Source organism: Phocoena sinus, chromosome 11, assembly GCF_008692025.1.
Source record: "Phocoena sinus isolate mPhoSin1 chromosome 11, mPhoSin1.pri, whole genome shotgun sequence".
NCBI lineage: Eukaryota > Metazoa > Chordata > Mammalia > Artiodactyla > Phocoenidae > Phocoena > Phocoena sinus.
The window spans coordinates 19,481,577-19,494,560 of NC_045773.1; the positions used below are offsets into that span (position 1 = coordinate 19,481,577).

At 43.6% G+C, this 12,984-nt stretch overlaps 1 protein-coding gene across 13 annotated transcripts in view; it reads left to right on the top strand.

The window, feature by feature from the left end:
* The window catches only part of FOXP1 (forkhead box P1), a 601,805-nt gene that overhangs the window by 499,766 nt on the left and 89,055 nt on the right, over nucleotides 1–12,984 (top strand). For 11 of the 13 annotated variants that reach the window (XM_032648540.1, XM_032648545.1, XM_032648541.1 and 8 more), the window contains 3 exons: nucleotides 4,724–4,861; nucleotides 5,916–6,002; nucleotides 11,422–11,575. In XM_032648540.1, the coding sequence (XP_032504431.1) occupies nucleotides 4,724–4,861; nucleotides 5,916–6,002; nucleotides 11,422–11,575 (379 nt within the window). The remainder of the gene's footprint in view (nucleotides 1–4,723; nucleotides 4,862–5,915; nucleotides 6,003–11,421; nucleotides 11,576–12,984) is intronic. The other 2 variants (XM_032648548.1, XM_032648550.1) reach the window with 1 other exon arrangement.

Here is a 12,984-nt window from a genome sequence, read left to right on the forward strand (position 1 = left end):
ACACTGCCTTACCTGGTCAGTTATCATTCAAACGCAGCCGCAGCCCGAGGTCTAGAAGGGACTTAAGTTTCTTGGGACATCCACGAGGTGAATAACCAGAGATGAAAAGTAGTTTCTAAATTCTTAATCCAGAGAAATGGAAATACAGCAGTATTTAAAATGTTTTTATCTTCTCATTTGCATTATTTGTACACATAGCAATTATGAGAAATGCTGAGGTCCAAAAATCTATGTGTGTTTATACCTGGCAGCATTTCCTTGGAGTTAACGTGCGTGTAAACTTAAAGAGAAAGAAAAAGAAAGGGTAACATGTTATTTTCAGTATTTATATTGTGTCATCTCCCCTCCCACCCAATTCCTCCAATTGTGTCCTAGATTAGAAATCAGTATTGTTTCTATGGGTGTTTTTATTTGTTTGTTTGCTTTTTAGATTTTTTTTCTTCCCCTTCCCCTTCCCTACCTCTCCCTGTTGAGGATGGAGGAGAAAAATAAGCCATATTATTTTAATACTCTTCTAGCGTTCAGATGATATAAAGCCATTTGGAAGTAAAAGAAAACTGTATCAGGCAGAATTTACACAGCACTGGATGGGCTTTTAACAGCACTTACTGGTGCAGAGGACGTCTCCCCAGTGGCTGGTAGGAAGGTAGCAGCAGGCCCACACCAGCAGCCGTGTCCCAATGGCCCCAGCACAGCTGTCCGGCTGCCATGTTCGCAGGTTTGTGTGTACCTGGGGTGGGCCACACCCAGTTGGTATCAGTCAGTAGTGTATCAACCAATTTTTTTTTTTAATTCATGACTTCCCCTTGAAACTCAACTAAAGAGTGTTAACTGTGTGTGTGTTTAAATTCAGTTTTGTATGCTAGCATTCTTTAAATGTCTGCCAGAAGTTTAATTTGAATTTCTGATCCCTGAAGGCAGCTAGACAGAATCATTCCCGTTCTTCATAAATTGCCTTCTATGATTCATTGTTAACTCATAAAACATACTCATTTCTATATACTCAAACAGTTAAGGTAGTTACAGTATCGGGGATACAGGTCTTTTTTTTTTTTTTTTTTTTTTGCATTATATTTAAATTGTCATTTGAGGAAGAAATCGAGCATTAGCTTGAACTCCTAGTTAAGGCATGAGCCCCGTACCACACAAAACCTCAGAAATTAATCTTTTTATCTAAAGGAGGGTAAAGTAGGTGCATGGAATTGGGGGGGGGGGGAGTTTAGTTTCGACTGAATACTCTGAAAGAGGGGCTCATGAATATTAGAGTGCTGTAGTTAAAAACTCACATGACTGTTTTAAATACTATTGATTTAAACCACTGGCTAGATTTTATGAATCAGAGTGTAATTTCGAAGCCTTGGACATATTTCTCAATGCTGAAGCACTCTCCCTTGTGTGCCTGTAGCTGCTTTCCAGACATTCAACACAGGATTAAATGATAGTAGTTACAGTGATCAATAGGTTAAGACCAGTACAATCACTCTTGCTGCTAATGACCTCAGTGGTAATATGGGCAATAAAGTGTGGGCTATAATAGCCTCTCGCTGGTACTGCATGCCCTTTGATTCCCAGTATTAGTAGGGACTAGCTACGTGAAAAAGTTAAGACGTCGAGAGCTAAGGCAGTGGATATGTAGGCTATAATTCTTAACTATTTAAAGCCTCACACTGTGCTCAGATTTTTTTTTTATTTTTTCCTTTCCCCACCCCACAGTGGTTTCTGGTTCATTTGGCTATGTTTGCGAAAGCTTTCCTTAACTGATTTTCATGACACGTTGGAGGAGGAACTTTGGGAAAATCTTAGTTTTATTATGTTTATAAATGAAGCTCGAGCCCACTTTGGAAGCCCAGAGGGAACTTGTGTGAAAATGTGGTTTCAGATAGGAAAAGCAAAGTTAAGGCCATCAGGATCTAATAGCCCACTTCTGATTATTCAGAGACCGGTCACCAGGCTGGAGGATTACTCAGGCTTCTCGCCCCTTTCCCTCCTTTGGCTGTGCCTGCTGCTGCTTTAAGCATCTGATTACTTGTCACCACCTCCGTCGAGATGTCCAAAGGGAAAAAGGAGAGGAGACTCAAGTTCCTTTTACTGTTCTGTAACATGACGACAAAAATTGAATAAATAACTCTGGGAAAAGGAGATTTAAACTGTTGACTGTATATGAGGGTTTAAAAATTAGCTGTGTAAAGGAGATTTCAACTGTTGACTGTATATGAGGGTTTAAAAATTAGCTGTGTATGTAAGTCCTTTTTTTAAAACTTTTCAGATCTGTTTTATTGAAGCATAATTTACCTATATAAAATGCATTTGTTTTAAGTGTACAGTCGGAAGAATTTTGGCAATTGTATCCACCCTCTGTGACCACCACCCCAACCAAGATAGATGGCATTTCCGTCACCCCCAGAAGTTCTCTGGTGCCCTTCTCTTGCATAGGCTCTCCAAAGTCCTTTTAAACATTATGAGCAAGAGATTGTTTCTATGATGGTTTCTGTTGTAACACTGTTAATTTCACGTTCATCACCAGCTTAGATCTTAACACCACCCTGTTCCTGTCTGTTTTCCTGTTCATCACCATCAGAAATTTGGCTCAAGAATATTTATATTGTACATCATCCAAGAAACGCAGGGGAAAAAAGAAACCTTAAACATGGTTCTTTTGTTTGCTTAATCAAACCTCCCTGTATGATGATGCAACTCTCAAGGAAAAGTAAACTTCTATTGTGATACGTTGGCTTTCGCAGCTCAAAAGATAGAGATTGGCACCCAATAGAGATTGAAAAATTCAAAAAGTTTCTGCTGTATGAAGACAGAGTCGACTAATTGGAATGAATTTCTAGGTGGTTAGATGTTTTGATCGTGTCTTCTTGGTGTTTGTCCTAGATTAAATGCAAGTTCACTGTTCTAATCATTGGTGATATTTCGTGCTGCGAAGTATCTTTTTAAAAGGATAATTTATCCACTCATATACATCTGTCCCTGTTTGCATATAAAAATATTCAGACATGCCCATCTGTTTAAAACTACAGTGTGTCTACATCTATGCTTAGAAGGCCACTGCAATAGGAAGAATTCATTGATGACCTTCCAGACTAGGGTTAATGAAAATTTTCAAATGTTCCAGCTAGTGTTTTCCAAACAATGTGAAACTTGTGCATAAACATCCCCCCACACAAAACATGCCGGCAACAACGGTGGAGGCTGTTGTGAATCTGACCTTCAGGAACCTTTTTTAGTTCATCAAAATTAGTGATGCTGAGAAATCGGGACATCAGTGCATAATGACTGTGAAATTAGGAATGAGAGCTCGCTATGCAAATGACAGGACAAATCATGTGAAAAAGTCAAGATAAACTGCATATTAAGACATTATGTTACATAAAATTAATACTGCATTCCTCCCTTTTGCTTACTGCTCCCCTGAAAGATTTTTAAATTCTTTTATCTTCTAATCAGCTATTGTCTGCTGGGTTTTTTTTTTTTTTTTTTTTTTAAGTGGCACACAGGCAAAGTGCAAAACATGTTATTACCTTTTATTGTAATACATGAGATGACAGCAGATCCTTTTTAACAAAGTATATCCTTTACTGCTTCTCGCTTCTTGCTGTCACATGTTTGATTAGAAACCAAAGAAAAGTAAGGTGGTTAAATATTACTGTTAGAAGACATACAGGTTTTGTCTTTTCTTTCATTGTTTTTTTTTTTTTTTCCCCTTTCCTTATCTTTTTATTTGGTGTGTGTGGGGGGGTTAATTTTTCATGAAATAGTCTTCTTGTATTACGGGGCCTGACAAAATGGTTCTCGTGTAGTCTGCAAATTAAACACAAGTGCAGTGATTATTTTGAATAGCTAAATTACATTCTAGAAAGCTTGCAGAATTCATAGCATTGTCATTAGGTATCCGCTTGAATACAATTTGTGTAACCTTGGCCAAGACAGCCTGTCATTTTAATGTCAGTGTTTTATCTGAACAAGACATCATCCTTTCAGATACAGCGTGCAGGTTCCTTGCAGAGATGCCCGTGCAGAAACGTGTTAACAGTTGCAAATATGAAATGCTATCAAGTTCATCTCTGTAGCTGTTTGTCACTGAAATGTCATGGAAAGCAGCTTTTAATGGTATCGCACATAATATGAAAGAATTGAGACATCTGTGTGCTGGGTGAATAAGGAAGGCTAAAAGGCATCAGAGGAAGGGTCTGTGTTGAAGTTCGGAAGGTGCATTCAAGGTTCAGCTGTCCACAAGACTCAGCGTTCATTGATTGTTCTTAAAACCACTGTCCACAGAGGAAGGGGATCGTATCAGCTCCAGCCGGGAAAATACTGGTTCCTGTTTGCCTTCTTCCCTAAAACAAAATTCACATTGGCGTTAACATGCTACATCTCACTATGACCAAAGACTCATTCTTATTAAGAAACTGAGATCATACTAACCTCTCTCCAGGTAGCATTTAGTAAGCCTTTACTCCTTGTTCGTTTACCAGACCATCGGGAGCACTTGTCAGCGGCTACAGGGTTTTCTTTTATTTTTCTTTATTTAAAATCAATGTGCCTGATGGATTAAATAGGGTTTGTGGCTGCATCCCCTCTGGATAGATGCCCTGCACGTGGGAAATTGGCCAGTCCTGGAAGCAGGCTGATGCCGGTCAGTCCCTGGACCTGGAAGGCTGAGTGCTGCGGGCGTGCAATTTCCTGGCTTCCTATTTATCCTCCGTTAACGTTCTAGGTTCCCGTGTCAGTGGCTATGATGACACCTCAAGTTATCACTCCCCAGCAAATGCAGCAGATCCTCCAGCAACAAGTGCTGAGCCCTCAGCAGCTCCAGGTTCTCCTCCAGCAGCAGCAGGCCCTCATGCTTCAGCAGGTAATGGTCCTTCCTCCTCCCCCAGCATCCCGTGGCCCCTTGGGGCCCGTCCCTCCTCTCAGGATTCCCCTCACCTGAGCAGCTCCTTTGCCCGTCGAAGAAGCGTAAGCAGAGCAGGGAGGGTGGGGCAGGACGCAGCATCGGTCCCTGGGTGGTCAGTTGCATTACCATCCCTGAAAGAGAGGGACCCTGCCAAAGCCACGAGGGTTTGGGCCTGGAGAGTACCCAACGGACTGAGATGAAGGCTGTAATTGGACTTGGTAGAAATAAGATCTTTTAGGCTTAGGGGGCTTTGCGCTCTTTTATTTGGAAAGCCAGAGGCTTCTAAATGGTGTGAATCAAAGCAAAACAGGGAGCACGTCAGGAGCAGGTTTAAATGTGACAGCTCTTGAAGTCCCCATCTCCACTCAGAAGCTTACAGAATTTTTCTTTTAAACATCAAGAAACATCTTGGAGTTGGTTAATTGTCAGGTGTAGAGTTGATTTTACCTCTTCCGTGTTTGCCGATGCTGAAGCGAACTTCCGGTGCCATTGTGCCATGGGGGCCTCATCGTCGGACTTGATGGACACCTGAACCAAATAGAGGAGGCTCGGGACCATAGGAATGGGAGCTGCTGGGGTGAGGCCGTGGGGACAGGACGCAGAGGATGCTAGCCATGCAGTTGACGTAGACACTGAACACAGGTCCCCAACACCGCCCAAGCCTATCACTTAGCAAGCATGGACGCGATTTGCAGTAGAGATGCACCAGACTCCCTCCGCAAGGGCGCTCTGGCTTTGTTGTACAATCAAAGGTCATCCCTTGCCTTCTTTTAATTAGTTTGTGTAGAAAATGGTATGTTTCTCATCAGTTCATTTTGGAGATTACTTTTCAAACAATAATGCCAAGAAGAGTCAGCGTGCGCTGAAATTTATTGTCGGGTTTCAAACTAAAGGTCAGGCCATTACAGATAAAAGGGTGCCATTTTTCAAATCGCAGCGTGTATATGGCACCGAAAGGGACAGTGGCTTGGCGCTACCCTCTGTTACTTACCGTCCTCTCTTTCCTTTGTAGCAGCAGCTTCAAGAGTTTTATAAAAAACAACAGGAACAGTTGCAGCTTCAACTTTTACAACAACATGCTGGAAAACAGCCTAAAGAGGTACCGACAATACATATTTTACTTTCAAACCGCAGATCCCAGAGGACTATCTCGTGGCTATTAAACTGTCATTCATCTTTTAAATGATTGCACAACTGAGCCGACTGTATCGGTTCTCAGCCTTCAGACCGAGAGTTATTGTCCTGTTTTCTTTCAGAGTTTTCTGGGTTCCATTTGCCGGCTGCCACATATTTTATAACACCACCCCAGGTGTACCTCATGTGGGCACTGGGAAGAGGGATCGTGGCAGAAACTTTAGGGCTGCTTTTGCAGACTGGTACCACTGAGGTCCAGGATCTACCTGGGAGAGGTGAGGTGCACTCAGTGAAATTATACTTGGTCGCACACTTGGTTTCCTCCCCCCCGCCTCCCAGCTCAGAGAGCTTGAGTATGTGGTGATGGCCTTTGCCTTTGGAAGAAGAATCTCTTACCCCAAAAGTCAGAGCGAGATTCAAAACACCCCGAACTCGGTTGAACTTCTTCCTGCAAGTTGCACGGATCGTAACTGCTAGAGGCAGGCTTGGACTGTTTGTGTTTTCCCGAGAAGAACTCGCGTATCGCGATAGCTTCTACATGCACGGTACTTTGTAAGTGCCCGTAGTGATCACATGTGCCCACCACCCAGTTAGGTGACGGTATTCACTCCATAAAAGGGAAGGCCTTCCCAGGGAGGGTTTCTGTCCCACCTTCTACGCAGTTCCATGTGGCTGAGGCTCAGTCAGATGGGGGAGTATCTCTGGGCATGTATGCGTTATCGTGACATCTTTCTGCCCATTCCAAAGTTATCCGCTGTAACTTATCTCCTCGTGTTTTCACGGTGGACTGAAATTCTTTCCATTTGAGTGTTCTCCTTGGAATGACAATTCAGAGTTTGATAAACAGGTCCGAATCCCGCTGAACAGCTTCTGTGCTGACCCAGAGGAGGCAGCCACTTGCGTTAGTTTACAGGGAGTCCCACCAGGTGACCCCACCCCCCACCCCACCCCTGTCCCTCGCAGGAGCCCGGATGCTGAGCTCGGGTGCCGGGAAGCGCTCGTTTTACATCCTGGGAATGAGCCAGCCGTTCTCACTTTGCCGTCTCCTCCCTCTGCACAAATTGGGTACATTTTCCGTGCCCTGCCAAGTTTTCATCCTGGAGTCCTGTTTAGCAGCCTGGGTGGAAACCCCTGCAGAGTAGGGGCAGTTTGGGGGTGAAGGGGAGGAGGCGTTTTAATGAAACTGCTGACACAACCTTAAGTATGGTGGCGCGCTACCGGGTGCTGCTATAATAAAAAAGGGAACAGATTAAAAAGTGTCTAAAATGTAAATCTAAAGGACTAACAGTAATTAAAATGGAAATGGCACAGGGAGGGAAGGCATGTAATTGTGAGATATCACTGTGCAGAAGGCTCTCAGCTTTGTTTTGCTGGCTGTTTTTCTAATTCAGTAGGGCTTACTCATCAGTGGCAGTTCAATGCGCGTTAATGACTCTGGGATTGCAGGCATCACTCTGGACAAAGAAATGATTACTGTGCGGTCAAAAGAAGTTCAAAGACAAGAAGGGAATTTCAGTTTTTTCCTTAGAGATCCACATTCAAGAGCATATAAATTAAGCCAAATGTTAAAAACCACAGTCTGAAAGCTGACTTCAAAGTCACAACTCTCTAATTAATGAACTGCGAGCTTCAGTTTGGACAAGTTGTGGTTTGATGCGCCCATAAATCAACATGACAGGCCTGTTTCACAGTCTCAGACAGTGCTCGTCACTGAGTCACATCAGATGTAAACACAGCAGAAAAAAGAAGGGATATGAAGGAGGTGCAATTGATCAACAGAATTGGTAAAAACCCACTTTTGAAGCACATTATGCATGATCACAGGAAATGGTTACAGCCTCAAGAGGTTTCCCCTTCTGCTGTTGCTTTTTTGAATCAGATTTCTAACAGCCTTCAAAAGGGAGAATAAGAATTATGGAGTTTCTCCCCTGTGGCTTACAGGCAATAACCCCCTGTTGTTATTTTGTGCTTCTTTCTTTTCAAAGGCATCAAAATTTAGTTTTTTAAAGATCTTTAACTCTATATTTGAAGACAAACAAAAAAGGGCCGCACTGTCATTCTTATCAGTTACCAGGGATTGTGTTTTTCCTTTCTGTTGCCACTTCTTGTTAACCTCTTATTTGGTCTGTTAGACATAGTTTGGAATGCACGTCTGCATGCTGGGAGAACATGAAAGTTCAGATGAGCTCAGAGGGCACATAAAGAAATATGAAGCCGAAAGTTACACAGCAGAAGGAAGGATAAAAGTTAACTCTCCCAAATTGCTGCTGTCAGAAAGGGGGCATCTCGGGCACTCAAAGACGATGGGGGTGTCAGAATTTGGGAAGGGAGTTGCCGGGAGAAAGGGGAATACTTTGTGTCTGAACCCAGGGGAAGGTGGTCACACTGTAGTAGCGTTTGGCATCTCCAGGACACTGCGTTTGTCGTGGCCAGTGACCCTTTGCCATCCCTTTCGGAAGGCAGAGATGACGTTGCCTTCACATCCTGAAGGGTGGGTAGACCCAGACCCGCGGGCATGTCTCCTTGGATTCTAGCGGTGTGTTCACAGTGCCACTGGACGTGGCCGAGACCTGTTGTAACAATGATGAGGAGAGCCCTGTTTCCCGAAGGTAAGCGGGGAGCCTCCTGAAATTACCATGCAGGTGGTGGGCCTTGTGTGCTACCATGCAGTAGAGTCACATGGTAGCAATTTCATGATGTGGACTGGTGGTTGGGATTTTAACAAGGTTTGAACTCGGATGTTGACAGATGGAACAAGTATATTAATTTACTGAATCCCCAGTCATTAGTGGCTCATAATTTTTGAATCGGCAGCCCTCTCCCTCCCCCACCCTTTCCCCTCTTTTGATCGCCTCTGCAGTAAGACACTTGATCCTGGGCCAGAGCAACGTACTTTAGTCTCTCTTTTTTTTCCCCTAAAGTTGCCTTGAGATGTTTCCTTGAGAAAGTCAGGCCCCACGTTGAGTTTAGACCTAAGACCTTCCTTGGGAGGTGGGTGCTCTGTAGCCCCAGTACAGCTGGGATTTAGGTGACGGCTCACGACTCTTTGACGGGACGGGTGTGGAAAAGAGAAGGCAGAATTGATTTTAAGTCGAGCCACAAAAAAAGATCCCATCCTGTGTGGGTGAGGTAGGCTAAGTTGATTGTTTTAAAAGGGCCGTTTGTCCTGGGCAGTTATGACAGTTTATGTTAGGCAGTAGGCAGGAGCGAAGAAAGGAAAACAGACCTTTGACTGCAGCGCCAGGGAGGGGATTCGAAATGCAAGGTTTATCAGGGCATTTTAGCATTTTAACACCGACTACTGACCTGTCCAGGGGACTGCACGGAGACCTTTTTTGTATGCATTCAATTGTGAGAAGTAAACAAACGGGCTCGTATCCTGTGTTTGGTAACTGGGTGGGGAGCACAGTTTGGCAACCAGTGTTGCTTTTAAATTCTTTCTTTGGACAATGGGCCTTGTATACTTTTATATCCTGACTTTTCAAACGCGGACAGCTCTCATGAGCTTTTCCTAGGGATGGCCACAGAGACAACAGAACAGCCATCAGTCATTTTATATAAATACACAATTTCTAAACATTTCATTTACAGTAAGATGGGAAACACTCTCCCCAAAGTCCAGCACCCTCCCTGCCCCATGATTTTCTACTTCAACAAGAGCTAACTCCCTGATCTTTTGTTGTATCAATGTTATTTTTCTTCTCTTCCTTCCCCCACCCATTTTGTTAAACGCCGTGAATTAATATCTGTTGAAGAAGTGAAAAAATCACTTTGACATGAATGTAACTATCATTGGCTCTTACATTAATGTGAGAACTTGGGAAGGGGTGAAAACAATTGGGTCACTTTACGCATGCTGTTCTTCAAATGAAAACACTGGCTTTTCATTTAAATTTACTTAAATTTTTGTTGTCAGTGGTATAGAATTTGTTTTTTGGAGTGAAACGCAATTAACTTTCTCAGTGGCATGGTAGTAAGTCTGAAATTGCTTGCTAATGTGAGAATGATGGTTTTTACTGTAAAATAAACTACATGGAGCCCAAAAGGAAACCACCATTTTTCTCCTCCTTTGAACTTTACATCAGAAGGTCTTGATACATATACCATTTTATGGATGTACCAGATCAAGGTCATGTGCTAGGTTAAGTGAACGCAGTTGTTTGTAAAGTGTAGTTACGAGAAGCTCTGTGAAAGAGTTGTATTGTCCTCTTGGTTGTGAACGTGTCTGATGTTTTGAATAATACCCAGAATTAGGAGAACGTATCTTGTTCTTTTCTTAAAGAACCTTTTTCTTTCTTTTCTTTTTTTTTCCTGCCTCCAGAACTCCCTTCCCAGAGAAGGGTTAATTTCCCTTTCATAACTGTTAGCCATAATGTGGCTAAGACCTCCACCTCGATTTGATTCCTAGCAGATTAAGGATATTAGATAATTTCCTTCTATTTATTGTAATACTGCACTGTATTATCTCTCTATCACTCAGATAATTACTGAGGAAATCTACATTAATTTTTTTGGCTGGAGCGAGACCTGCTAAACACAGGAATGATGTATTGATGTTTTACACAACAAAAGTTTTCCTCCTGTCATTGTCCGATCAACAGAAAGATATTTATCATTTCGCAAAGCCCCTTCTCTGCAAGAGCAAAGCGGGCGGGGAAGCAGACCTCGGGGTTTCTGAAACTCAAGCCAAGCGAAGGCATCTGAAGCTTAAAGTGCCCTTCATATTAAACACTCACAGCCGAGTACGATGTTGTTTGCTAAATTATGAATGTGTGTAATTAAAATCTAGTGGCTGTTTCTAGGAAAGATTTACAATGTTATTTCATCGTTTGTCATGGCTAATTAACAATATTAGATGAAGTTTTTCTTCTTCAAGGGTCTGATTTTTTCCTCATTTATTTATGTCAGAAGTGATAAACAGAGTAGTTAAAAGCTTCTCCCCGTGCAGGCGGGATGGAGGGCAACTTGTCCCTTCACACCTCGGAGGTTCGGGGTTCAAATCCCTCCAGACCTGGAGTGGTATATAGCCTGCCTGCTGCGCCTGTGTCTGCTTAGAAATTTCAGAGTCTAGAAGTCTACATCTTGGCTAGAAGAACTCAGGCCTTTCAGACCATAGGAGAAGCTGCCTTGATTGTCAAATTATTTTCCTACGGGAGCCGGCAGCAGAAAGGGCCCACACCCAGCCCCTCGCTTCTCTTCGGGAGGTGATGTGTTCTGTCCCTTTGAAAGCAGCCTTGACCCCGAGCCCTCCGCGAAACTTCAGTGAGCGCTCTCAGTCCTGGCTGGTGACGGTGTGTTTGGAAATGTCCATACGTTTCACCTTCCCCCAGCAGTGGCCATCTCATTTTTTTTTTTTTTTTTTTTTTCTTCCTGATTTCTTCCAGCAACAGCAGGTGGCTACCCAGCAGTTGGCTTTCCAGCAGCAACTTTTACAGATGCAGCAGCTACAGCAGCAACACCTTCTGTCTCTGCAGCGCCAAGGCCTTCTAACAATCCAGCCGGGGCAGCCTGCCCTTCCCCTCCAACCCCTTGCTCAAGGTAAGCGTCGATGATGGTTACAGAAGGCGCTGCTCTCTCGAGACTCTGGGGCGGAGGAGGGCGTGGGGTCGTCTTCTTCCAGCTCATCGTGAAGGAGATTGTCCGTTTAAAACACGCCGATACACACTCAGAGGCAAAGCCGGATCAGGTAACAGTGATGGACGTTTCCAGAAGCCAGACTGCTCGTCGGTGCCAAAAGGAAGACCTAGGGTGATCTGGAGGCTTAGCGGGATCAGAATGCTGCACGTTTTTAGAGTAAGAGAAGGCAGTGCTGCTGTGACTGAGGGAGCATTTTAATCAGATCTTCTCGCGTTTTCAGTTTGGAATCACAGATGCATTTTCTTGAAGGCTTCTGTTAGTCATTTTAAGATGTGTTGTACATCCTGTAACTTGCTCTGTGTTAAATCGTAGTAATGCTTTAGAAATGCCACTTTTTAATATCTAGGGAGAAACTCAGGTTTCTTTTTCTGTAAACGATGATGATTCATCTCTTGCTGTTACAAAAGCCAAGGTTGTTTTCTGTTGGGTTCTCCCTTTTCTTTCTTTTTGTATTCACCTGACTGTTGGTTTTTGAGCCAGCTGGTTCTGTACCCGTCAGAACAGGCAGCCTGTCCAGCTCCAGCTCTCTTTCGAAAACTGGAGCCCTTTGAAAAGGAAACAAGATTTCATGGATTTAAAAATTTCTTTGGAAGAGCCACTGACGTGTTCTTCCAATGGGTGTTGGACGTCAGAAAGAAATGAGTACTCTAGCTGTTTATAGGACATCCTCTGGGTTTAAGCAACTCTAACTTTCATGTGTGTAATGTGATACACAAATGGATTATTCAGAACCAGCAAGAAGGAAAGGCAGGAAGGAAAGAAGAGTCATGCCGTGTTTTGAAATACAATTCCTCCATCCCGTATGGGGTGTGGTAGATTTCATTTACCTCCTCAAGGCCCATGGTAGACTCGGATGTGTATATGTGTATATGTGCCTTCAAGGCTGGTAGCTAAAGCCTTTGGTATCTTGGATTCAGTTTCATTATGAAAAGGTTCAGAATATGGAACGTCTTTCTCCCCTCATGGTGCTGAAGGCGTGGCCACGTGTTCAGGAACTTTTGGTGTCAAGCGGAGCCGGTGAGGCTTGTGTGCGTGGAATCTTGATTCTCGAACTGAGTCAACCACACCCAACTTCTGTCCCTCCTGGGGTTCTTTGGGTTTTGTTTATGTTTTTAGTGTTGAGACCAGGGCTTTTTCCTCCTTTAACTTCCCTCTTGCCTCCCCTACCCCCTTCTGCCATTACTGCTCACCCGCGCGATATATAATCAGCATCTCCGTTGCTGTCAAAATAGAAGATTTGGTAACTGAGCAGTGCCGGGTGGGGTGGGGGTGGGGGAAGCACACACGGGCTAATGCATTTTTGTGCTTGC